The sequence below is a fragment of the Passer domesticus genome, chromosome 5 (assembly GCF_036417665.1).
Source record: "Passer domesticus isolate bPasDom1 chromosome 5, bPasDom1.hap1, whole genome shotgun sequence".
NCBI lineage: Eukaryota > Metazoa > Chordata > Aves > Passeriformes > Passeridae > Passer > Passer domesticus.
In genome coordinates this window covers 360,923-386,451 of record NC_087478.1, presented here as the reverse complement: position 1 = coordinate 386,451, position 25,529 = coordinate 360,923, and the positions used below count along the sequence as shown (strand labels likewise).

Genomic DNA, 25,529 nt, shown 5'->3' with positions numbered 1-25,529 from the left:
GGCGCGCATGCGCAGTCCCACGGCCGGCCGGGCTGCGCAGGGGGAGCCTTTAAATGGGGGGGGGGGGGGGTCCCTAAATTTGGGGGTTCTCCTCAATTTATGGGGTTCTTCAGTTTGGGGGGGTCCTTTACTTACTTGGGGGGGGACTTCAGTTAAGGGAACACTCATTTAGGGGGTTCTTAATTTGGGCGAGTCCTCAGTTTGGGGTGGTCTCGGTTTAGGGGGGCGCTTAAATGGGGGGTGGTCCTCAGTTTCCATGGATCCTCCATTTGGGGTTCCTCAGTTTAGGGAATTTCCTCCACTTGGAGGGGGTCCCACAGTTTATGGGGGCTCTTTATTTGGGGACAGACCTAGGTTTGGGGGGCCCTCAGTTTGGATGGGCTCCTTAATTTGGGGGGTTCCTGTTTAGGGGATTCATCGGGATCCTCCATTTTGGGGTCCTCAGTTTGGGGTTTTTCCTCAATTTAGGGGAGGATCCTCTCTTTAGGGGGGTTCTTAATTTGGGGGGTCCTCTGATTAGTGGGGGATAGAGTTGAAGGGGGTTCTCTTTTGGGGGCAAATCCCCTATTTGCCTTAATTAATCCTTAATATTATCCTTAATTTCAAGGGCATCCTCACTTTGGGGATGTTCCTTAATGTTGGGGAGGATCCTCAATTTAGGGAGGTCCTTAAATTAGGGGGGTTTGTCAGGTTAGTGGGGTCTTTGCATGAGGGGCTCCTCAGTTTGGGGGTTCCTCAGTTTAGGGGGGCCCTTCAGTGGGGGGTGGTCCTCAGTTTTCATGGATCCTCCATTTGGGGTCCCTCAGTTTAGGGAATTTCCTCCACTTGGAGGGGGTCCCTCGGTTTATGGGGGCTCTTTATTTGGGGACAGACCCAGGTTTGGGGGTGCTCAGTTTGGATGGGCTCCTTAATTTGGGGGGTTCCTGTTTAGGGGATTCATCGGGATCCTCCATTTTGGGGTCCTCAATTTGGGGTTTTTTCCTCAATTTAGGGGAGGATCCTCTCTTTAGGGGGGTTCTTAATTTGGGGGGTCCTCTCATTAGTGGGGGATAGAGTTGAAGGGGGTTTTCTTTTGGGGGCAAATCCCCTATTTGCCTTAAATAATCCTTAATATTATCCTTAATTTCAGGGGGATCCTCACTTTGGGGACGTTCCTTAATGTTGGGGAGGCCCTCAATTTAGGGAGGTCCTTAAATTAGGGGGGTTTGTCAGGTTAGTGGGGTCTTTGCATGAGGGGCTCCTCAGTTTGGGGTGGTCTCAGTTTAGGGGGGTTCATTGGACCCCTCCCATCCCTCCACATCTGATGATTTTCCATCCCAAGCACCCCATGAACCACTTTTGATGGGAAATTTGCTAATTATCCCAATAAATACCCCTAATCAGGCTGCATTCCTACTTCCCAAAACCCTGGTTGGGAAAAAAAAAACCAAAAAAAACCCAAAAAACCCCAAAAAAACAACAACAACAAAAAACCAACCAAACAAAAAAATACAAACAAAAAAAACCAGGAAAAGATTTTGGAAAAACCAGGATTCCCTGGGGGAATTTGGCAGCCATAAAGCTGAATCCACACCCCTTTTCCAACCCTAAAAAAAAACCCACATTCCCCTTTGTGTTCTGAAGGTGTTCCCCAGTTTTTAAGGAGTTTCCATGGATATTTTTGTGTATTCCCACTGGTTTTTTCATCAGCAATATTGGGAGGACACAGCCATTCCATGGTTTGTTCAAATGATAAAAGTGGGAATGGAGCAGCCCCTTGATTTCCTGCTGTGGGGAGGCCAGAGCTGGATTTATGGATCCACAGATCCTTAAATTTTAAATTAAATCCTTTATTTTTTTTTAGTTCCTTTTGGAGGAATAAAAACCAAAACAAAAAGGATTCAAGAGGTTGATGCAGCTTCAAGAGTCTCTGTCCCACCCAAAGATGTCAAATTAAAAATTAAATTGAAAATTAAACCAATTTACACAAGATTCCTGCAGGATTTGGGATCAGCTCTGGGCTACAAAAAGGATTCAAGAGGCTGATGCAGCTTCAAGAGTCTCTGTCCCACCCAAAGATGTCAAATTAAAAATTAAAAATTAAACCAATTTACACAAGATTCCTGCAGGATTTGGGATCAGCTCTGGGCTACAAAAAGGATTCAAGAGGCTGATGCAGCTTCAAGAGCCTCTGTCCCACCCAAAGATGTCAAATTAAAAATTAAATTAGAAATTAAACCAATTTACACAAGATTCCTGCAGGATTTGGGATCAGCTCTGGGCTACAAAAAGGATTCAAGAGGTTGATGCAGCTTCAAGAGCCTCTGTCCCACCCAAAGATGTCAAATTAAAAATTAAAAATTAAACCAATTTACACAGGATTCCTGCAGGATTTGGGATCAGCTGTGGGCTACAAAAAGGATTCAAGAGGTTGATGAAGCTTCAAGAGTCTCTGTCCCACCCAAAGATGTCAAATTAAAAATTAAATTAGAAATTAAACCAATTTACACAGGATTCCTGTGTAAAAGATTTGATCCCAAATCTTGATCCCAAGATTTGGGATCAGCTGTGGGCTACAAAAAGGATTCAAGAGGTTGATGCAGCTTCAAGAGCCTCTGTCCTAACCAAAGATGTCAAATTAAAATTAAATTGAAAATTAAACCAATTTAGTGGTCCATGAAGAGCTGGAAAATCCATGATCCAGGTGGATCTTGTCCATGGGGGTGTTCAGGGTGGGGAAATTCCCAGGAAAAGCCACGAGGATCCCTGGCAGTAGAACTTCCCTTGGATGGTTCTGGTTCAGGGAGCTGCACAGAAGAGGTGGAAGAAGAAAATAAATTTATAATGATGCATCATGTGATAATTAGGGTGGGCAGGGACCTCATCCCACGATCCCAGGCTGCTCCAGCCTGGCCCTGGACACTTCCAGGGATGGAGCAGCCCCAGCTTTTTTGGGAAATCTGTGCCAGGGCCTCCCCACCCTGCCAGGGAAGAGCCCAGGCCCATCACCTCCATTTCATTTTGAGATAATCCTGTTTAAAACATTTCTCCCAAGTGCCAAGCTTGACTCCTCTGCTCGATTTTGGGTAAAAATCTTTGGTTTGTGGGGGGTTCTTTATTTGGGGACAGACCTAAGTTTGGGGGGTGCTGAGGTTTGGGGGGCTCCTTAACCTGGGGGGTTCCTCTGTTTAGGGGATTCATCAGTTTGGGGGAGTTTTCAGTCTGGGGAGGATCCTCTGTTTTGGGGGTCGGGGCTTCCTCAATTTAGGGGTTTTCCCTCAATTCAGGGGAGGATCCTCTGTTTTAGGGCTTGGGGTATCCTCAATTTAGGGGCTTTTCCTCAATTTAGGGGTTTTTCCTCAATTCAGGGGAGGATCTTCTGTTTTGGGGTCGGGGCTTCCTCCATTTAGGGGCTTTTCCTCAATTTAGGGGGTTGGGGTTTCCTCAATTTAGGGGTTTTTCCTCCATTTAGGGGAGGATTCTCTGTTTGGGGGGTCAGGGTTTCCTCAATTTAGGGGCTGTTCCTCAATTTAGGAGTTTTTCCTCAATTTAGGGGAGGATCCTCTGTTTTGGAGGTCGGGGTTTCCTGAATTTAGGGGTTTTCCCTCGTTTTAGGGGAGGATCCTCTGTTTTGGGGGTCGGGGTTTCCTCAATTTAGGGCAGGATCCTCTATTTGGGGGGTGGGGGTTTTATCAACTTAGGGTTTTTTCCTCAGTTTAGGGGTTTTTCCTCAATTCAGGGGAGGATCCTCTGTTTTGGGGGTCGGGGTTTCCTCAATTCAGGGGAGGATCCTCTATTTGGGGGTCGGGGTTTCCTCAGTTTAGGGGTTTTTCCTCAATTTAGGGGAGGATCCTCTGTTTGTGGGGTCGGGGTATCCTCAATTTAGGGGAGGATCCTCTATTTGGGGGTCGGGGTTTCCTCAGTTTAGGGGTTTTTCCTCAATTTAGGGCAGGATCCTCTATTTGGGGGTCGGGATTTCCTCAGTTTAGGGGTTTTTCCTCAATTTAGGTGTTTTTCCTCAATTTAGGGCAGGATCCTCTATTTGGGGGGTAGGGGTTTTATCAATTTAGGGTTTTTTTCCTCAGTTTAGGGGTTTTTCCTCAATTTAGGGCAGGATCCTCTATTTGGGGGGTTGGGGTTTTATCAATTTAGGGACTTTTCCTCAATTTAGGGGTTTTTCCTCAATTTAGGGGAGGATCCTCTGTTTTGGGGGTCAGGGTTTCCTCAGTTTAGGGGCTTTTCTTCAATTTAGGGGTTTTCCCTCAATTTAGTGGAGGATCCTCTGTTTTGGGGTCAGGATTTCCTCAATTTAGGGGAGGATCCTCTATTTGGGGGGTCGGGTATCCTCAATTTAGGGGTTTTTTCTCAATTTAAGGGAGGATCCTCTCTTTGGGGGCTTGGGGTTTCATCAATTTAGGGGTTTTGCCTCAATTTAGGGGAGGATCCTCTATTTGGGGGTCGGGGTTTCCTCAATTTATGGGTTTTTTCTCAATTTAGGGGAGGATCCTCAATTTAGGGGAGGATCCTCTGTTTTAGGGGTCACGATTTTCTCAGTTTAGGGGTTTTTCCTCAATTTAGGGGAGGATCCCCTATTTGGGGGATTGGGGTTTCCTCAATTTAGGGGCTTTCCCTCAATTTAGGGGAGGATCCTCTCTTTAGGGTATTTCTTAATTTTTGGGAGGGCTCCTCTCCATTAGTGGGAAACACTAATGAGGGTTGTCTTTTAGGGGCAAATCCCCTATTTGGGGGATCCTTAATTTCAAGAGGCTCCTCACTTTGGGGATCTCCATCAGCCGTTTCCCTAAATCCAGGAAGGAATACCCACGTGGAGGAGCAGGTTCCTGTTGCTCACGTGCTGCCTGGTGCTCCCTGAAGACCTGGAGGACCTCAGGCCTCGTGGCCAGCTGCTGGGCCAGCGTCCCCGTGGCATCAGGAGCATCCTGGAGGCCAGCCTGGAGCAGGACGCCAGCGGCCGCCACGCGCTGCCCGGCGCTGGCCACGTGCAGGGCTGGGGGACACAACAGCAGCAGGCCTCAGCTCACCCTGGTTTCCAGGAAAACAGCATTCCCAGGGAATAAACGGGTGAAAAATGAGTTTTGCCAGGGTGGGATTATGGAGGGGTTTGGGTTTTTGGGTTGGGAGGGGATTGCGGGGTTAAGTTTGGGATCGTTGAGTGTGATTTGTTAGACCTAAGGAGGGAGTTTTTCACAGAAAGAGGGGTCAAACACTGGAATCACCTGCCCAGGGAGGTGGTGGAGTCACCATCCCTGGATGTGTTTAAAAAAAGACTGGATGTGGCACTTGGTGCCATGACCTGGTTGAGGTGTTAGAACATGGGTTGGACTCGATGATCTTAAAGGTCTCTTCCAACCCAGAAATTCTGTGATTCTGTGATATTAAGGGTTAGCCAGTGCCACCCTCCTGCCATGGAAGGGACCCAGGGACACTCCACCATCCCAGGCTGCTCCAAGCCTGGTGCCCAGCCTGGCCTTGGGCACTGCCAGGGATCCAGGGGCAGCCCCAGTGCTCTGGGAATTCCAGCCCAGCCTCTCCCCACCCTCACTGTAAAAAATCTCCCTTCCACCTGATCCAAAGGAGGCATCCTGATCCCTCTGGATAATCCTGGTGTGGATGAGAAGCTTCCCGAGGACGCAGTGACCCCAACCCAGCCAAGGAGGAGCCACAGGAAAAACCATCCCGGGGTTGGATGAGCTCAGCAGAGCTGGGATTTAGTCACTGAGGGGGCGGAGGGAGAGATGGCACTGCTGAAACATGGATTTAACCAAGCCCCAGGGCTGGGAAACCTGCCAGTTTTGGCAATGGCTGAATCAAATTTGTCTCTTTTTTTTTTCATTTTAATTTTTTTTGGGAGATGCTGATGTAAGAGCTGCCTTTCCCACTGGGAATGCTGACTCTCTGGCACTGCTATAGCAACTCCATTTCCGTGCCAGCTCTCTGGCATTATTTGCTCATCAGCCATTTCCAGGCTGTTTGCTAAGGAATTGAGGCTGGAGAGCTCAATCCTTGTGTTTGTCCATCCAAACCTGCTTCCAACAGGATCATTCCAGCTAAATTTGAGGGGGAACAGGCAGCAATGGAGCTCCTCAGGTGAAAAACCAGCAGGAAATTCCCAGTTTGGGTCTTTTCTTTCCCAGAAGGGAAAAGCCCCAGCAGAAATTCCAGCAAACTGGAAGCCAGGGAATGCAAAATGCCCAAAAAAACCCCTGGGATGATCCCTCATGTTGCTCCCAGAGCAAATGTATCCATGGATTTGGCATCTCCCTGCATGCTGAGGTTGGGATGTGCTAATGGAAGCTCTTGGTGTCACAAAAAGCTTGGAAAAGCAGCTTGGAATTCTCACCAGAACGGCCCTTCCCATCCTTGGCCTGGAGATCAGCACCGAGGGACAGCAGGGTGTGGATGGTGTGTCCATGTCCTTCCTGCAGAGGGTGGAGTTTGGGATCAGCTCTGTGCTTGGATCCATCCCCAGCCTGGGACTGCCCAGACCTGCTCTGTCCTGGGCAGGGCTGGGGGCACCAGGAGCTCCAGAGGCTCTGGGAGCTGATGGAATCAGGCTCAGCTGCCTTCAGAGCAGATCCATGAGGCAGCAATTGCTATCCCACGGGAATCGTGTCCATCCCATGGGAATTGGTCAGAAAGGAGCAACCAGGCACCTTCCTAAAATCCCAGCACGGTTTGGGTTGGAAAAAATCCTTAAAAATCATCAAATTCCAACCCCAGCCACGGGCAGGGACACCTCCCCTGTCCCAGGCTGCTCCAACCCTTCCTTGGGCACTGCAGGGATCAGGGGCAGCCCCAGCTGCTCTGGCAATTCCAGCCCAGCCAGCAATTCCTCATGGGCAAAATCCCACCCCAATCTCCCTTCCCAGGGAATTCCCTCCATTCCCAGCTCTCCCAGCCTGGGATTGGATCCATCCCCACCCCGATTCCACTCCAGGAAGGAATTTTGGGATCCAGGGGTTTCACTGGGAATCTCAGGACTCCAGGAAGGGTCTCCCTTCCCTTTTCCATCCCCATTTTCCATAAAAATCCCTGGGGATGGATTCTGAGTGTCCCAAATCCCAGAATCCCAGAGCAGTTTGGGTGGGAAGGGACCTCAGAGCTCATTCCAGGGACACCTCCCCTGTCCCAGGCTGCTCCAACCCTTCCTTGGGCACTGCAGGGATCAGGGGCAGCCCCAGCTGCTCTGGCAATTCCAGCCCAGCCAGCAATTCCTCATGGCCAACATCCCACCATGGCAGTGGGAGCCATTCCCTGGCTCCTGTCCCTCCATCCCTCATCCCAGGGATCTCTCCTGGAGCCCCTGCAGGCCCTGAGGTCTCTCCAACTCTGAGTTTCCAATCCCTCCAATTCCCAGGGGATCTGGAGTTGATTTTTCCAGGGTTATTCCAGCTCCAGGAGCAGAACCTGTTGCTGATCCAGGCTGTTGCTCACCTGCCTCCCTCAGGCACTGGCATTTCCCAAAGAATTCCTCCAGGATTTGTGATCCTCTGGGAGAAGACCCAGCTCCTTCCTCTGCCAGGAGCCAATTTCAAATTGCACTGGGAAAAAACCCAGCACAGCCCCCACCTCCTTCCACCCTGCACAGGCTTTTCCAGAATTAAATCCTTTCTCCCTAAATAACACGCCTGATTTTGGAATTACATCCACAATGCCATGAATTAGTCTTTGTCCTGCAGCCTGGGAATGGAAAGCTCTCATTTTTATCCCCCCCACATCCTCTATTTTTCCCTGTTCCCATAGGATTCCACAGCATCTTCCCTGATCCCAAGGCTCCCATTTCCCTGCAAACCCAAATTCCATGGCAAAGACACCGAGCCAGGAACTGCTGCAGCTGCCACAGCCCCGGCAGCAAACTGAATTTAAAAAATAATTTGATTTTCATGTGTTTATAAACGCAAAAGAATCAGAAAAGAGGGAGATAAAAACACAACCCACCAGGCAAACAAACGGTGCTGTAAATACAAAGTGACACTGAGGGAGGGAAGGGAAGGGAGAGAATCCCATCCAGTCATTCCCAAATCAGCCAGGAGCTGGGATTTTCTCCAAGGCACATTATACTCCCCCCAGAGCCCTGCTGTTCAACGTACCCTTGGCAACCAGAAGGGCTTTGAACGTGGTTTCTGGGAGCAGGAGGCCAGGAAAATGGGAGAAAGGGCTCCTTTGTGGCATGGCTGGATGGTGCCAGCATTCCCAGGGAGTGGCACGGATGGGTTTGTAGGAGCAGGGCACTGGGATGAGGTTTAATTCCCACTAAAAGGGTCAGAGTGCTGTTAAAATCCTGGGTTTAACATCCCTGGATCTGAGCAGGGACATTCTCGTGCTGCCAGCTGGATGCCAGGTGGGATCCTGGTCAGCAGGGAAGCTTTGGGATCTGCTCTGCATTCCCAGATGTTTTTATAGGAGCAGAGCACTAGGATGAGGTTTAATTCCCACTACAAGGCTCAGAGTGCTGTTAAAATCCTGGGTTTAACATCCCTGGACCTGAGCAGGGACATTCCTGTGGTGCCAGCTGGATGCCAGGAGGGATCCTGGCCAGCAGGGAAGTGTTGGGATCGGCTCTGCATTCCCAGGGAGTGTCACAGATGTTTTTGTAGGATCAGGGCACTGGGATGAGGTTTAATTCCCACTAAAAGGGTCAGAGTGCTGTTAAAATCCTGGGTTTAACATCCCTGGGTCTGAGCAGGGACATGCCCATGCTGCCAGCTGGATGCCAGGAGGGATCCTGGTCAGCAGGGAAGCTTTGGGATCTGCTCTGCATTCCCAGATGTTTTTGTAGGATCAGGGCACTGGGATGAGGTTTAGTTCGCACTACAAGCCAAAATCCTGAGTTTAACATCCCTGGGTCTGAGCAGGGACATTCTCGTGCTGCCAGCTGGATGCCAGGAGGGATCCTGGTCAGCAGGGAAGTGTTGGGATCTGCTCTGCATTCCCAGGGAATGTTGCAGGACTCACAGCTCTGCTCCCCACATGGGCTGGGAGGAGGAGGAGAAAGCTCCAATGATTCTGGAATTCAAAACAACTCTGGTGTGAAGGACACAGATAAAATTCTGGGAGCTCCCCACAGCTTCCCAGCTCTCCTTTCCCACTACTGGACATGTCCTGTCCCTCCTCTGCAGGCAGCTGGACACAAACATGGAATTCCTGGGGTGGGAAGGGACCTCAGAGCCCACCCAGTGCCACCCCTGCCATGGCAGGGACACCTCCCAGTGTCCCAAAGTGTCCAGCCTGGCCTTGGGCACTGCAGGGATCAGGGGCAGCCCCAGCTGCTCTGGCAATTCCAGCCCAGCCAGCAATTCCTCATGGCCAAGATCCCATCCATGGCTGCCCTCTGGCACTGGCAGCCATTCCCTGGCTCCTGTCCCTTGTCCCCAGTCCCTCTGCAGCTCTCCTGGAGCCCCTGCAATGTGCTGGAAGCTCTCCCTGGAGCCTTCCCTTCTCCAGGGAACATTCCCAGCTCTCCCAGGCTGGCTCCAGAGCAGAATCCTGGAGCAGCTCCATGGATTCCTCCAGCAGCTCCAGGTGCTGCTGCTGTTGGCTCCAGGGCTGGGATCTGGTGCTGCAGGTGGGATCTCACCAGAGCAGAGCAGAGGAGAATCCCACCCTCACCCTGCTGCCCACATTCCATTTGATGCCCACAAAACAGGGAATGGGACTGGTCAGGAGCAGGTGGGCACAGGATGAGGCAGGAATGCAAATCCTCTGTGGTGGCAAACACCTGGCCCAGCCTGGTTTAGTGCCTGGCACAGGCTGCCCCAGGGGAATTTGGGAGCAGGCACCAACCTTGGCTGCGTAGTGCAGGGCTGGCAGCCGCAGCGACGTCGCTCTGCCGTCGACATCCACGGCCAGCTCGGACACCAGGAACTGGATGGAGCCATCCTGGGCTGTCACAGCTGCCCTGTGCAGGGCCTGAGCACCCAGGGCATCCACAGCCGTGGGACAGGCCTGCAGGTAAGGAACACCATGGAAATGGCACTCACCCCAGATGAGATCAGCACTGCCAGGAAACCTCCGCGAGCTTTCCCACCTCTGCCACCCTCAGTGCCTGGAATGTGAGGTTAAAACCACAACAAACTTCCCAAACTTCCCCATCCACAAAACAGGATTTGCTTTTCCTTAGGAAATCCAGGATCTGACCAACACCTCTGGGAGAATCAGCCATGAGAGAGCCCAGCAATCAATCAATCATCAGTAAATTATTGATTGCAGTGGTGCACAATGGGCTCTAATGGCATTCCCTGGAGGAAATCAGGGATTTTTGGGAGCCAGCACAGGAGCAGGAGCTGCCAGGAGAGAAGGAGGAGCTCTGGATAACTCAGGGATGGACATTTCCATGTTATCCACGGCCACTGGAGGCTCCACGCTGAGTCCTGGCATTCCAAGAGCTGCTTTTGGCTCTGCCACAGCAGCCCCAGGAGTGCTGGGAATGTCCTGTCCCCTCCTGCCACTGCTGGTGTCACTGTCCCACTCCACCAGCTCCGGGGACACGTTTGCCACAAAAGCTGTGGCTGTCCCTGGATCCCTGGCAGTGTCCAAGGCCAGTTTGGACAGGGCTTGGAATCACTTTGGATAATGGAAGCTGTCCCTGCCCATGGCAGGGGTGGAATGGGATGGTTTTAAGGTCCTTCCAACCTAAGGAATGAGATGGTTTTAAGGTCCTTCCAACCCAAAGAAGGAGATGATTTTAAGGTCCTTCCAACCCAAACCATTCCATGATTGCTGCCCCAGGAGCTGATTCCTGCCCACCTCACTCAGCGAAATCCTTCTCACCTGCAGGGGGAATTTGCCTTTTTACACAATTTCTCTCTTTACAGTTTGGGACCTCGCTTCCTTACGCTCCAGCCACGATGAGCAGGTGGCTCACCTGTCCTGGCAGCCCTGGCTCAGCTCCTGGAGCAGGCAGTGAGGAATTCTGGCACCCACCTGGTGTTTGTCCAGGAGCAGCCGGGCGATGCCCACGTGCCCGTTCTGGAGAGCATCCATGAAGGGAGTGACCCCACAGCTGTCCCTGCTGTCAGGTTTGTACTGGCACCTGGAAATGAGAGGAGAAAAAACCAGGACAGAGCTGTGGGCAACTCCAAAATCCTTATGGAAGGAGACTCTCAGCAGCTGGGATTGAAAATGGAATATATAAAGCTCGTCCACAGACCATGGATAAACCTGTCCTGGTGTTTTAGGGCCTGGGGAATGATTTGTGGGGTTTTTTTTGGATCAGAGATCTGGTTCAGCTCATTTGGGCTCTACAGATCATTTATAATTCCCTTTTTCCTGACCAGAGGGTTTCCAGAAGGGACAAGGTGTGCACTGGAAGCAGGGAATAACCTGATTTTCATGGAATGATGTACAAAATCAAGAGCCCACCAACCTCATTCAGGTTAAACTCCAGTGAAATGAGAGAAAACTGAATTAAAGTCTGGCTTAGATCTCAGAGCTGTTTATGTTGGGCCAAGCATGGACAGGTTGGGATGAGCTGTGATTCCCAGGGAATCAGCTCCAGCTCTGGGGAGGGAAGGGAGAACAGAGAAAGGGAACAGAGCTGCTTTAAAGCCACTTCCCAGCAATTTCCTGGGAAAACAAGGATAAGCCCAGCCTAGAGAAGCTGCTTTGGCTGTTGTCACACTGGGAATGAATCAGCAGGGAAAACAAAGCCAGGGCTGAGTTACATAACTGGGATTTGTGTCACAACCAAGAGGGAGCCCACCCCCAGGGAATCCTTGTCTCTCTCCCAGCTGGGAAAAACCTGGAGCAGGAGGAGCCAGCCTCGGGAGGGAGGGCAGGGCAGCTGGGCTGTGCTTCCCCCGTGGAGCAGCACAAGCATCCTTTGTGTCCAAATGCTGGCAGGGAATGGGAGCTGGGGGAGAAAAAGCTGGAAGGAGCCTGCTTACCGTTCCAGGAGCAGCTCCACGACCTGGGAACAGCCGTGCATTGCTGGGAAAAAACCAGGAAAAACATGGATTGGTTGTGGGTTTGTGGCATTGTGCTCCTACAGTGAGGCACGCTCGGGTGGATGATGCTTTTGGGATGAGGGAAGGGCTCCAAGGGGTTTTATTCCCATCAATTTTTTGGTGGGATTAAAAAAAAAAATATATAGGCTTCCCTTCCTCTGATTCCATTGGGAAATGTGAGGTGAAGCAGGGAAATGGGCTGGCTCCATCTGCCACAGGATTCAGCTGGAACAAAGAGGGTTTCTCCCAATTATTTGTTCATTCCTGAATTGGGATCAGGGAGAAGCAAAGGGAACACAGAGCAGGGAGCTGGGGAAATGCTGGATAACATTCCCAGCCCTCCTCAGCCACTCCCATCTCATCATCCTCACCCATCTCAGAGGGAAAACAACAACAGAGGGGGAGGGTGTGAACCCGAGGCACTGACATATTCCAGTTTTTTCTGGATTTTTAAACGTTTCACTTCACACTGCTTTGATCCAGATTTTTTTCTTTTTTTTTTTTTTTTCCTGCAGGTCATTTTGCAAAACAAATGGAACATATTCAAGAGAAAAACAGTATCAAACCAAGGCTGGAGCTGCTCCATCAGGTGATGGAAAAAGGGCTCCTGGGAAATGTCTGCTCCCAGGAGCAACTTTCAGCTGGAATCCCAGTGAGGGATTCCCAGATTTTGGCTCTTTGCTCCTGCTCCTCGCCTGTTCTTCACCTGAGCTGATGGAAAACCCAAGTCACGGGAAGAAAAATCCCTCACAATTCCATCTTTGATCAGGAACAGAGACTCAGGACAGCTGGGATCCACTGCTGCATTCCACATCCTCTAATTACCTCTTCCCAGCTTTCTTCCCTCGGGACAGAAGAAGCAACAAAGCTGAAGGAATCAACCCTTATTAATATAAAAAATAATTGCAGGAGGGAGAAAATGACCCTTCAGGAAGGCAGCTGGCCTGGTCACGGGTTAATGTGCTCAAACCCACACCCCTGGGATGGAAATCCATGGAAACCCAGGGAAAAGGCAGTTGGTCCTGCCATGATTTCCCCTGGCAGCTCCAACACCATCTCCAGCCCCCCACCCCTGCTCCTGCCTTGGGAACTGGGAATATCCCCTGGGATAAGTGTGGGGAAGCCAGGGAGCAGCAGTTTGGGATCAAATTGCACTGGGGGGTTAAGACCTAATTCCATAATTCCATAATTCCAGCCCTTCCCAATTCCCAGTCACTCCCACTCCAGCTGCTGCTCCAGGGTCAGGAAATTCCAGGAATCCACCCAAATTGTGGATTGGTGGTTCTTCCAAAGAAAACACAGGTGGAGACACCTCTAGGAAGCAGAACCCAGGTGCTGGATCCCAATTGTATTCCCATATCCCAAGGCAGGGAGATGAGTTTGGCCCAAGGTCAGAATTCCCCCTTTCCCACAGGATAATCCCAAATCCCAGAGCTCACCCTGTCCCATCCCCTCAGCCCCAGATCCCAACCCAACATCCACCTCCTGCAGGGAGAGGAGCTGCCAGCTCCATGGAAACAACACCTGGAATTGAGCAGGGATGGGAGAACATAAAAAAAAAATGGGATCAGCCACTTCAGGCAACCTGCTGTGATCCCAACAACTCATTCCCTGGTTTTTTTCATTCCCAGGTCAAGCACAAGGACTCAGTGGTGCCCAAGGGCTGGAATTGTCACTGCTGATGAGCCAGCAGTGACAGAGCAAGGGCTGGGGAAGCCACGGGAGTGACAGCACAGCAGGGGCTCCTCCCAACACCTCGGGATTTTCCAGGGAGTCAATCCCAATTAAATCCTTTGGGAAAGGAGTTTGGGTAGCCAGGGCTCATCTCTGCTGCTGAGGCCTGGAATGCACAGCCTGATTCCCACTCTGGATGTGGGCTCAGCCCTCTTGTGCTTCCCAACAATCCTGAGGATGGCTGGGATTCCTAAACCTACCCCATTCCCTTTAAATATCCCTTAAAGGCAAGGAGAAGGGCAGGGAAAGGGAATTGGACATGGTGGGCTCCTGTGTATTCCCAGCAGGGATTGTCCCTGCCCTCCACAGAAAGGACTCCTGGAATTCTCACCATGGCATGAGAGCAAGGGGACTCCAAAATTTGGAGTTAATTAGGAATCATGGAGTCATTTTGGTTGGGAAAGTGCTTGAGCCCAACCATTCCCAGCACTGCCAAAGCCACCACTGACCCTGTCCCCAAGTGCCATATCCACGTGGATTTTAAATCCCTCCAGGAATGGGGACTGCCCTGAGCAGCTCATCCCAATGCTTACAAGCTTTTCCAGGAAGGAATTTTCCCAATATCCCACCTGAACCTCCCCAGGCCCAGCTTGAGGCTGTGATGAAGAAATCCATCCCCGGGCTGATCCCAAAAAGTTCCTCTCAGCAGCTCTGCTGCTTTCAGGAATTGCAAATGCTGGGATGTGTTTGGAGCTGGGGAGGTTTTCCAGGAGCAGTTCTCAGCTTTTCACACCAGGAAGGAAAATCATGTCCACATCCCAAGGGAGCTCAGATCCATCTGTGCCAGGGAGAGATGAACTTGATCCAAGGATCCCAAGAATTCGAAAAGATCAGTTTGTGGATTTCTTGAGGGAAAAAATCCCATTTTTCTGGAAGTAAGCACCTGGTTCTACTTCTCCTGAGGGAAAACCTAATTCCTACGTATCCAAATCTCCCAAACCAACCACAATATCTCCCCAAAATCCCCATTTTTTGGCCCCTTTCCCCTCAGGCCTGGCTCCATGGCAGAGTAGGAGAGCCCATGGCAGCTCCTGAGGCTGGCCCAGGAGGGAAACCTGGATGTGCTGTGGGATTTGTGGATTTCCTGAGGGAAAAATTCCTGTTTTTTTTCTGGACGTAAGCACCTGGCTCTGCTTCTCCTGAGGGAAAACCTAAGGATTCGTGGATTTCCTGAGGGAAAAATTCCCATTTTTCTGGAAGTAGACACCAGGCTCTGCTTCTCCTGAGGGAAAAACTCATTCCTGCTTATCCCAATATCCCAATTCGACCAGGACATCCCACAAAATCCTGATTTTTTGCCTCTTTTCCCTCAATCCTGGCTCCATGACAGAGCAGGAGAGCTCATGGCAGCTCCTGAGGCTGGTCCAGGAGGGAAACCGGGATCTCCTAGGGGATTTCCTGAGGCTGGATAAGATTCCAGAGGCTTCCCGGGCTCCCTCCCTGCTGTACCTGCTGTGTGCAGAGGAGTTCTCCCCGTGGTGCTCTCCGTGTCCCAGCAGCTTGGGGACACATCCAGGAGGTACTGGAGCACCTCGGGATGCCCTTCCCTGCTGGCAATGTGGAAGCAATTCCAGCCATCCTTGTTCCTCAGCAACGGGTTGGCTCCGTGCTCCACCAGAGTTTTGATCACTCCCAAGTTTTTCCTGGTGCAAGCCATCATCAGGGGAGTCCTGGAAGAAGATCCAGGGAAATGAAATAACCTGGGATGATGACAAATGTGATTCAGGTGCTTTGCCTGAGGAGCCAGGAGATTTTACAGCACTGTTGTTCCAGGCTGGGAATACTCCAGCTCCTTTCCCATGCAGTCCCTCGGAGCATTCTGTGTTTTTAGGGCAAATTTGACTTTTTCCAAAGGTTTGGATATGCCTTAGGAAGCGCAGAGCTCCCTGGTGTTAATCCATGGGTGGGAGAGCACGGCCACACAAATCCAGGCTCATGGAATGTTGGCCTGAGCTCCAGGCTGGCACAGCCTCAATTCCCAGCTCTGGAATGCTGCCTTTGGGCTTGTGGCAGTTCAGCTGCAAAGGACCTTCCCAGGCCTTCAGCTGGGAGCTGAGGGGAATCCTTGTTTTCCTTTTCCAGAAATCCCCATCCCTAAGGGAAGAGTGGAGCAGTAATTCACAGCTTTTTGGAGAAACGGGGGCAAAGCAGGGATAGGGCTGGAATTTCTCCCAAAAATCCAAATGGATCCACAGTGTGGGCAGCCGGGGACGGGAATTCTGCCCTACTGCTCCACTCAGGTGATCCCACATGGAGTCCAGCTCTGGGATCCCAATGCAAGGACCTGGAGCTGCTGGAGCAAATCCAGAGGAATTCATGGAGCTGCTCCAGGGCTGGAGCCAGGCTGGGAGAGCTGGGGGTGCTCACCTGGAGAGGAGAAGGATCCAGGGAGAGCTTCCAGCACATTCCAGGGGCTCCAGGAGAGCTGCAGAGGGACTGGGGACAAGGGACAGGAGCCAGGGAATGGCTGCCAGTGCCAGAGGGCAGCCATGGATGGGATGTTGGCCATGAGGAATTGCTGGCTGGGCTGGAATTGCCAGAGCAGCTGGGGCTGCCCCGGCATCCCTGGAATGTCCAAGGCCAGGCTGGATTTTGGGGCTGGAGCAGCCTGGGATAGGGAAAGGTACCCCAGGTGGCCCTGGATGATCCCTAAGCTCCTTCCCATCCATCCCACGATCCCAAACTGCCTCTGGCAGCCACATTCCCACCTTCCCCACCCAATCCCAAATCCCAGCACCTACCAGTCAGCCTTTTTCAAGCAGTCCACGCTCGCCCCTCTCTCCAGGAGGAAGGACACACATTCCTGGTGCCCCATGGAAGCAGCCTCATGGAGGGGTCTCTTGTAGTCCCCATTGGTCACTTCCATGTCCATCCCAATCTCCAGGACCAGGAATTCCAGCACATCCCGGTGTCCCAAGCGAGCTGCGTGGTGCAGCAGGGAATCTCCCAAACGTCCCCAGCGCCAGCTGGGAGCCTCTGGAATCTCCTCCAGCCTCAGCTCATCCCGTAGGAGAGCCAGGTTTCCCTCCTGGACCAGCCTCAGGAGCCGCCGCAGCCTCTCCTGCTCTGTCATGGAGCCGGGCCTGAGGGGAAAGAGGCAAAAAATCAGGATTTTATGGCGATATCTTGGTTGGTTTGGGGCCTTGCGATAGGTGGGAATGAGGTTCTCCCCCAGGAGAAGCAGAGGCTGATGTCTGCTTCCAGAAAAATGGGAACTTTTCCCTCGGAAATCCACAAATCCTTAGGTTTTCCCTCAGGAAAAGCAGAGCCTAGTGCCTACCTCCAGAAAAATGTGAATTTTTCCCTCAGAAAATCCAAGAATCCTTAGGTTTTCCCTCAGGAGAAGCAGAGGCTGCTGTCTACTTCCAGAAAAATGGGAATTTTTCCCTCAGGAAATCCACAAATCCCACAGCACATCCAGGTTTCCCTCCTGCACCAGCCCCAGGAGCTGGCACGGCCTCTCCTGCTCTGCCATGGAGCCTGGCCTGAGGGGAAAGAGATAAAAAATCAGGATGTTGGGGGGATGTCCTCATTGATTTGGGGGTTGGGATAAGCAGGAATTAGGTTTTCCATCAGGAAAAGCAGAGCCAGGTGCTTACTTCCAGAAAAATGGGAACTTCTCCCTCAGGAAATCCAAGAATCCTTACGTTTTCCCTCAGGAGAAGCAGAGCCTGGTGTCTACTTCCAGAAAAATGGGAACTTTTCCCTCAGGAAATCCACACATCCCACAGCACATCCAGGTTTCCCTCCTGGACCGACCTCAGGAGTCACCACAGGCTCTCCTGCTCTGCCATGGAGCTGGGCCTGAGGGGAAAGAAGCCCAAAAATGGGGATTTTGGGAGACATTGTGGTTGGTTTGGGGTGTTGGGATAAGCACAAATGAGGTTTTCCCTCAGGAGAAGCAGAACCAGGTGCTTACTTCCAGAAAAATGGGAATTTTTCCCTCAGGAAATCCACAAATCCCACAGCACATCCAGGTCTCCCTCCTGGACCAGCCTCAGGAGCTGCCACGGCCTCTCCTGCTCTGCCATGGAGCCGGGCCTGAGGGGAAAGAGGTAAAAAATCAGGATGTTGGGGGGATGTCCTCGTTGATTTGGGGGTTGGGATAAGCAGGAATTAGGTTTTCCATCAGGAAAAGCAGAGCCAGGTACTTACTTCCAGAAAAATGGGAACTTTTCCCTCGGAAATCCACAAATCCTTAGGTTTTCCCTCAGGAGAAGCAGAGCCTAGTGTCTACCTCCAGAAAAACGTGAATTTTTCCCTCAGAAAATCCAAGAATCCTTAGGTTTTCTCTCAGGAAAAGCAGAGCCTGGTGTCTACTTCCAGAAAATTGGGAATTTTTCCCTCAGGAAATCCACAAATCCCACAGCACATCCAGGTTTCCTCCTGGACCAACCTCAGGAGTCACCACAGGCTCTCCTGCTCCATCATGGAGCTGGACCTGAGGGGAAAGAAGCCCAAAAATGGGGATTTTGGGAGATATTGTGGTTGGTTTGGGGTGTTGGGATAAGCACGACTGAGGTTTTCCCTCAGGAGAAGCAGAACCTGGTGTCTACTTCCAGAAAAATGGGAATTTTTCCCTCAGGAAATCCACAAATCCTTAGGTTTTCCCTCAGGAGAAGCAGAACCAGGTGCTTACTTTCAGAAAAATGGGAATTTTTCCCTCAGGAAATCCACAAATCCCACAGCACATCCAGGTTTCCCTCCTGGACCAGCCTCAGGAGCTGCCATGGCCTCTCCTGCTCTGCCATGGAGCCGGGCCTGAGGGGAAAGAAGCCCAAAATTGGGGATTTTGGGAGATATTGTGGTTGGTTTGGGGTGTTGGGATAAACACGAATGAGGTTTTCCCTCAGGAGAAGCAGAGCCTGGTGTCTACTGCCAGAAAAATGTGAATTTTTCCCTCAGGAAATCCCCAGATCAGCCTCTCTCTCAGGATGGGCAGAAATTGCCTTCTCCCTCTGGATAATTAAAAATTGCCCTTCAGAAAACCGGGATCTGTCCCCTCCTTCAGGGAAAGCAGGAATTTTCCTCTCCCTCTGAAATTCAGGAAGCAGTCACCCCTCAGTAAAAGCAGAATTTCCATTTTTTTCCTTGGGAAAATTAGGATCTGATCTCTCCCTCCAGAAAACAGGATTTTCTTTTCCTTAGGAAATCCAGGATCTGACCTTTCCCATAGAATTCCCTTTTCCCTCAGGAAAACCAGAAGCTTCATTTTTCCATTGGGATGCCCAGGAACCAAATGCTCCCTCTGGAAAAGTAGAAATTCATTTTTCCCTCCGGAAAACCACAAATCAGCCTTTCCCTCAGGTAAACAGGAAAGCTGCATCTCCTTTAGGCAAAAAGAAATTCCTTTTTTTTCTTTAGGAAAATCAGAAACCAGAGTCTCCCTCAGCAAATCTTGAAATTCCCTTTTTCCTCAGGGAAAAATGAGCAATTTCTTTTTACTCAGGAAAACCAGGACTCCACCTCTTCCTCCAGAAAACCTGAAATTCCCTCTTCCTTTAGGAAAACCAGGAACTTCCTTTTTCCTTGAGAAAACAAGGAATTAGCCACTCCATCAGGAAAAACAGAACTTTGCTTTTTCATATGGAGAATCAGGAATGGGTTTGTCCTTCAAGAAAACCAGGAATTTCAATTTTCCCTCAGAAAAATTAGACACCAGCCTCTCCCCCTGCTAACACAGAAATTTCCATTCTCTCTGGGAAAACTCGAAAATTCCTGTCCCTCTTAGGAAAGCCAGAAACCGGCTGGAAATACATAATTTTCTTTTTCAGTGAGGAAAACCTGAAATCCCCTTTTTCCTCAGAAAAACGAGTCATTTCTTTTTCCCTGTGGACAGTCAGACACCAACCCCTCCTCCAGGAAAAGTAGCAATTCCTTTTCCCTCCCAAACGAACGGGAAATTCGCTTTTTCCTCAAGGAAAAAAAAAAAAATTCCTCTTTTCCTCAGGAAAAAACCCAAAAATTCCTTTTTCCTCAGGAAAAAAAGGGAAATTCCCGTTTCCTTCGGGGCTCCCGCGAAGGGGCTCTCCCGCAGTCTGGGATCCCCCCCCCATTCCCTCCCCAGCCCATCCCAGGCCGCGCAATTCCCGCGGGAAAATTCCCGGTTTTTTCCCAACCCACCCGCGCGCCGCGGAGCGCTCGTGACGTCACGCGCAGAGGCACTGACGTCACCGCCAAGGGGAGACGTAAATAAACCCCGCCCAACCCGGAAGCGCCGCGCCATTGGACAGCGCTGGACGCTGCTCCGTGTTCTGATTGGACAGCGGGGAGGGGGCGGTGCCGGCGGAGCGCGCGGTGCCGGGAGCGCCGGGAGCTGGTGAGGCCGAGGGGAGAGGGCGCGACCATTAATGGGGAACGTGGGGGGGGCCGGGAAGGGGTTCCCTTGGGAATGGGGTTCCTTTGGGAATGTGGGGCCCTTAGGAATGAGGGAATCCTCGGAAATGAGGGATTAGCACTGAGAGCACCCTTGGCAAAGGCGGGGGAGTGATATTCAAAGGGCATTTGGCACGGCGGGGGACCTTTGGCTGTGAGGGGAGCTTGGGAATGGAGGCTGCTGTGGCACTGGGGGCGCCATTGGGAATGGGGGAATCCTTGGGATTGGGGGGTTTGGGATTGAGGGCACCCTCGGGAATGAGGGGGGATTTGGTATGAAAGGGGCTTTTGGCACTGCGGGGAGCTTGGGCATTGAGGGGACCTGGGGAATGGCGGCTCCTTCGGCCTGAGGGGAGCCTTGGAACAGGGGGAATCCTTGGAACTGAGGGATTGGAAATGAGGGGTCACAGGACGGGGGAGTGAGCAGGGGGGCTCTTGGCGGAGAAGGGGTTAAAAGGGAATTTCTTGGGAATGGGGGAATCCTTGGAATTGGGGGATTGACACTGAGGGCACCCTTGGCATTGAGGGCACCTTGGGAATGGGGGAATCCTTGGGGTTTGAGGGTTTGCCAAAGGGGTAATCCTTGGTAGTGGGATGGGAGAGTGAGCGACTCTTGGCTGAGAAGGGGTTAAAAGGGAATTCCTTGGGAATGAGGGCACCTTGGGAATGGGGGAACCCTTGGGATTTGGGGAGACCTTTGGAAATGTAGAAATCCTTGAGATTTGAGGGGACCATTGGGAATGGGGGAGTCCTCGGGATTTGGGGGCACCCTTGGGAATGAGGGAATCCTTGGGATTTGAGGAGAACTTTGGGGATGGGAGAATCCTCAGGATTTGGGGGGACCCTTGGGAATGAGGGAATCCTTGGGATTTGAGGGAATCCTTTGGTATGAGAGGACCCTTGGGAATGGGGGAACCCTTGGGATTTGGGGGGGACCCTTGGGAATGAGGGAATCCTCGGGATTTGAGGAGACCCTTGGGAATGAGGGAATCCTTGGGATTTGGGGTGGACCCTTGGGAATGGAGGAATCCTTGGGATTTGAGGGTTTGCCAAAGGGATAATGGGGTGGGGGAGTGAGCAGGGGGACTCTTGTCTGAGCAGGGAATTCCTTGGGAATGCGGGAATCCTTGGAATTGGGGCTTTGGAAAGGAGGGGACCCTCTGGGCGAGGCCGGTGCATCCGTGTGGGAAAAGGGTTTGGAAAAGGCATCCTGGGGGGAAAAGGGAGCAGCTCCAGCTTCCTCCCAAATATTTCTCATCCCTCTGGAGCCTCTCCCTCCATCCTCTGATCCTGGAATGTCTGACCCTGGAAGCCACACGGGAAATCAGGGAAAAATAGGGATGCAGGTGAAGCCTGAGGGAGAAATTTAATTTTTAACTAGATTTTGGCTGGAAATGATCGTTAGGATCATCAAATCCAGCCCCAAATTCCCTCAGCACATTCCTAAAAACCTCGGGAGTGTCTTGAATTTGTTTTTTTTTTCCTTTTATTTGCCTCATTTCCCCTGTTTGGGGAAGTTTTGAGGAAATTGGGATGTTGGGAAATGGCCTCCCCGGGGAGCTGAGGGGTTTTAGCTCTGCTGAGCTGAACAGGAGGGAGCAGCACATCCCAAAAATCATCCAGGTTGGGAAAAAAACCCTGGAATCATCCCGAGGAATGAGCAGGCTGCTCCTTGCATCCTGCCCTAGGAGGAAAACTGAGCTTTTTGGGGCTGCTGCAGACGTGATAAATGGAAATAAATAAATTAAAGGAAGCAAAAGTGAAAGTGCTGCTCGTCCTGTGGCAGCCACTCCTGCTGGGTTGGGATCTTTTGTGGGAAAAATTCCATTTTTGGGGGATTTTTTTTAGCCAGGAGAGAGGAGTTTGTGCCTGTTGGAGCAAGGTTTGGTTTTTTGTGGGAATAATTCCCAGGGTGGTTATTTTAAACTGTAAATGGGATAAATTTCCTGAGGTAAAGAGTGATCCCAGCGTGGAAAGGCTCGGTTTGGGTGCTGGAATGTTGGATCCAGGCTGGGAGCAACAGGGCTTGTTCTTTCAAATTTAAAAAGTTTAAAAAGGGATAAAAAATTTCCATAAATCCCATGAAAAAGAGTTTTCTCAACCAATTTCCTCCCTGGGAAAGTGACTTTGTGATTTAATTTAATTTCATTTTTTAAATTTTATTTTTATTTTATTATTTTATTTTGGATTTTTGGAATATTGTACTAATTATGTAATAATTATATTTATACTATGATAAAATGTATTATAAAATTATAACTATATTGTCATTGAAAACAAGGGGCAGCCTTGTTAGAAATGACAATATAGTTAGATATTTATAATATGGTATAAATTATTTATATTTCTTTTTATTTATATGTATTTATATTTATTTATATTAGCTTCTCTAGGAATTCCTGGCTGGGGTGGAGTTCCAAACAAAATAATTCCCTAAATATCCAAACTCAATCATTTCCTAAATATCCAAACTCGATCATTCCCTAAATATCCAAACTGAATAATTTCCTAAATATCCAAACTAAATAATTTCCTAAATATCCAAACCAGATAATTTCCTAAATATCCAAACCAGATAATTTCCTAAATATCCAAACGGGATAATTTCCTAAATATCCAAACGGGATAATTTCCTAAATATCCAAACGGGATCATTTCCTGAATATCCAAACGGGATCATTTCCTAAATATCCAAACTGAATAATTTCCTAAATATCCAAACGGGATAATTTCCTAAATATCCAAACGGGATCATTTCCTAAATATCCAAACTGAATAATTTCCTAAATATCCAAACGGGATAATTTCCTAAATATCCAAACGGGATAATTTCCTAAATATCCAAACCAGATAATTTCCTAAATATCCAAACGGGATCATTTCCTAAATATCCAAACTGAATAATTTCCTAAATATCCAAACTCGATCATTCCCTAAATATCCAAACCAGATAATTTCCTAAATATCCAAACCAGATAATTTCCTAAATATCCAAACTCGATCATTTCCTAAATATCCAAACTAAATCATTTCCTAAATATCCAAACTAAATCATTTCCTAAATATCCAAACTCGATCATTTCCTAAATATCCAAACTCGATCATTCCCTAAATATCCAAACCAGATCATTTCCTAAATATCCAAACCAGATCATTTCCTAAATATCCAAACCAGATAATTTCCTAAATATCCAAACCAGATAATTTCCTAAATATCCAAACTCGATCATTTCCTAAATATCCAAACTAAATCATTTCCTAAATATCCAAACTCGATCATTTCCTAAATATCCAAACTCGATCATTCCCTAAATATCCAAACTCAATCATTTCCTAAATATCCAAACTCGATCATTTCCTAAATGTCCAAACTCAATCATTTCCTAAATATCCAAACTAACTGATACCCTAAATATCCAACTGAATAATTTCCTGAATATCCAACTGAATAATTTCCTGAATATCCAAACTAGATAATTTCCTAAATATCCAAACTAAATCATTTCCTAAATATCCAATCTAAATCATTTCCTAAATATCCAAACTCAATCATTTCCTAAATATACAAACTCAATCACTTCCTAAATATCCAAACTAAATTACTTCCCTAAATATCCAAACTGAATCATTTCCTAAATACCCAAACTGAATAATTTCCTAAATATCCAAACCAGATAATTTCCTAAATATCCAAACGGAATAATTTCCTAAATATCCAAAACAGATCATTTCCTAAATATCCGAAGTAATTCATTTCCCAAATATCCACACTAATCACCTCCCACCATCCCTCCCCAAACCCTTTGTGCCCCGCGATCCCCTGGAATGTCCGGGAGCAGAGCACAGCGTGAGCTTCCCTGGATTTCCCGCAGGGATAGAGCGGAGCACAGCGTGAGTTTTCCCTGGATTCCCCGCAGGGATGCGGGGCTGCAGGAGCAGGCGGCTCACGGCCCCCGAGTGCGCGGCCCTGGCCCAGAGCGCCCAGGGCTCGGCCCCGCTGCGCCAGCCCCTGTGCCAGGGAGGAGGAGGAGGGACAGCCCGGGGCCTTCATCCCGCCCGCGGGACACCGAGACACCGCGGAGGTACTGCTGGGAATGGTCCCTGGAGAGGGGAGGGGGCCGGGAGAGCTTCCAGCACATTGCAGGGGCTCCAGGAGAGCTGCAGAGGGGCTGGGGACAAGGGACAGGAGCCAGGGAATGGCTGCCAGTGCCAGAGGGCAGCCATGGGTGGGATGTTGGCCATGAGGAATTGCTGGCTGGGCTGGAATTGCCAGAGCAGCTGGGGCTGCCCCTGATCCCTGCAGTGCCCAAGGAAGGGTTGGAGCAGCCTGGGACAGGGGAGGTGTCCCTGGAATGAGCTTTGAGGTCCCTTCCCAGCCAAACTGCTCTGGGATTCTGGGATTTGGGACACTCAGAATCCATCCCCAGGGATTTTTATGGAAAATGGGGATGGAAAAGGGAAGGGAGACCCTTCATGGTTTCCTGAGATTCCCAGTGAAACCCCTGGATCCCAAAATTCCTTTCTGGCGTGGAGTTGGGGTGGGGATGGATCCAATCCCAGGCTGGGAGAGCTGGGAATGGAGGGAATTCCCTGGGAAGGGAGATTGGGGTGGGATTTTGGGAAGGAGGAATTGCTGGCTGGGCTGGAATTGCCAGAGCAGCTGGGGCTGCCCCTGATCCCTGCAGTGCCCAAGGCCAGGCTGGACACTGGGGCTGGAGCAGCCTGGGACAGGGAAGGATCATTCCAAAATCCCAAATTCTTCCCCATTCCCTGATTTGCAGATAACTCATTCCCACTTTTCCCCTTTGTGCAGCACCAGGCCGGCAGAGGAAAATCTCGGATTTCTTCGGGATCGCCAAGGCACCACAAGTGGGACCTGCTGGGATGCCCAGCTGTGGGATCAAGGAAGAGCCACTGGATCCCTTTTTCCCTGGACCTCCTGACTCCTTCAGCAACCCCTCCCTTTCCCAGCATTCCCAGGACTTGGTGCCACCTCCCATGGGACATTCCAGGAAAACAGGAATTCCCAAAGCAGAGCCACTGGATCCCTTTTTCCCTGGACCTCCTGACTCCTTCAGCAGCCCCTCCCTTTCCCAGCATTCCCAGGACTTGGTGCCACCTCCCAGGGGACATTCCAGCAAAAGAGGAATTCCCAAAGCAGAGCAGGATCTCTGGGAGGAACCTGAGGAGAAAATTCCAGCGCTCAGTGGGGTGAAGCAGGATTGGGAAGAGCTGGAAGTGGAGCCCCTTCCCGATTCCCACTACGGGCTCCTGGGCACTCGGAGCTGGCAGGTTCCTCAGGGATCCATGAGTGATCTTCCTCCTGAAATCCTCAGGAATATTTTTGCTTTCCTGCCAGTGCTGGATCTGTACCAGAGCCTGAGCCTGGTGTGTCGCTGCTGGAGGGAGATAATCCGGGATCCACAGGTAAGGAATGCTCTGGGATCATCCCATGGGATCAGCCCTGCTCTGCCT

The 25,529-nt window shown here is 50.3% G+C and overlaps 2 protein-coding genes across 5 annotated transcripts in view; one reads left to right on the top strand and one right to left on the bottom strand.

The window, feature by feature from the left end:
* Positions 1–1,629: 1,629 nt before the first annotated feature.
* ANKRD16 (ankyrin repeat domain 16) lies at positions 1,630–19,898 on the bottom strand. Of its 4 annotated transcripts, none has more exons than XM_064421645.1 (9): positions 19,803–19,897; positions 16,421–16,762; positions 15,129–15,349; positions 11,886–11,928; positions 10,924–11,032; positions 9,784–9,945; positions 6,341–6,419; positions 4,805–4,987; positions 1,630–2,786 (listed from the first exon to the last, which is right to left on the bottom strand). In XM_064421645.1, the coding sequence occupies exons 2-9, from the start codon at positions 16,750–16,752 to the stop codon at positions 2,779–2,781; spliced, it is 1,137 nt and encodes a 378-aa protein (XP_064277715.1). In that variant the 5' UTR covers positions 16,753–16,762; positions 19,803–19,897; the 3' UTR covers positions 1,630–2,778. The 4 variants fall into 4 exon arrangements, with proteins under 4 accessions (XP_064277715.1, XP_064277718.1, XP_064277717.1 ...); XM_064421648.1 differs by lacking the exon at positions 19,803–19,897 and adding an exon at positions 17,599–17,715; XM_064421647.1 differs by lacking the exon at positions 4,805–4,987 and having other exon boundaries at positions 19,803–19,898.
* A 1,070-nt stretch (positions 19,899–20,968) lies between these two features.
* FBH1 (F-box DNA helicase 1) overlaps positions 20,969–25,529 on the top strand; it is a 32,373-nt gene continuing 27,812 nt past the window's right edge. The window contains exons 1-3 of the mRNA XM_064421531.1: positions 20,969–21,400; positions 23,927–24,136; positions 24,868–25,481. Coding sequence (XP_064277601.1) covers positions 23,974–24,136; positions 24,868–25,481 — 777 coding nt within the window. The 5' untranslated portion in view covers positions 20,969–21,400; positions 23,927–23,973. The remainder of the gene's footprint in view (positions 21,401–23,926; positions 24,137–24,867; positions 25,482–25,529) is intronic.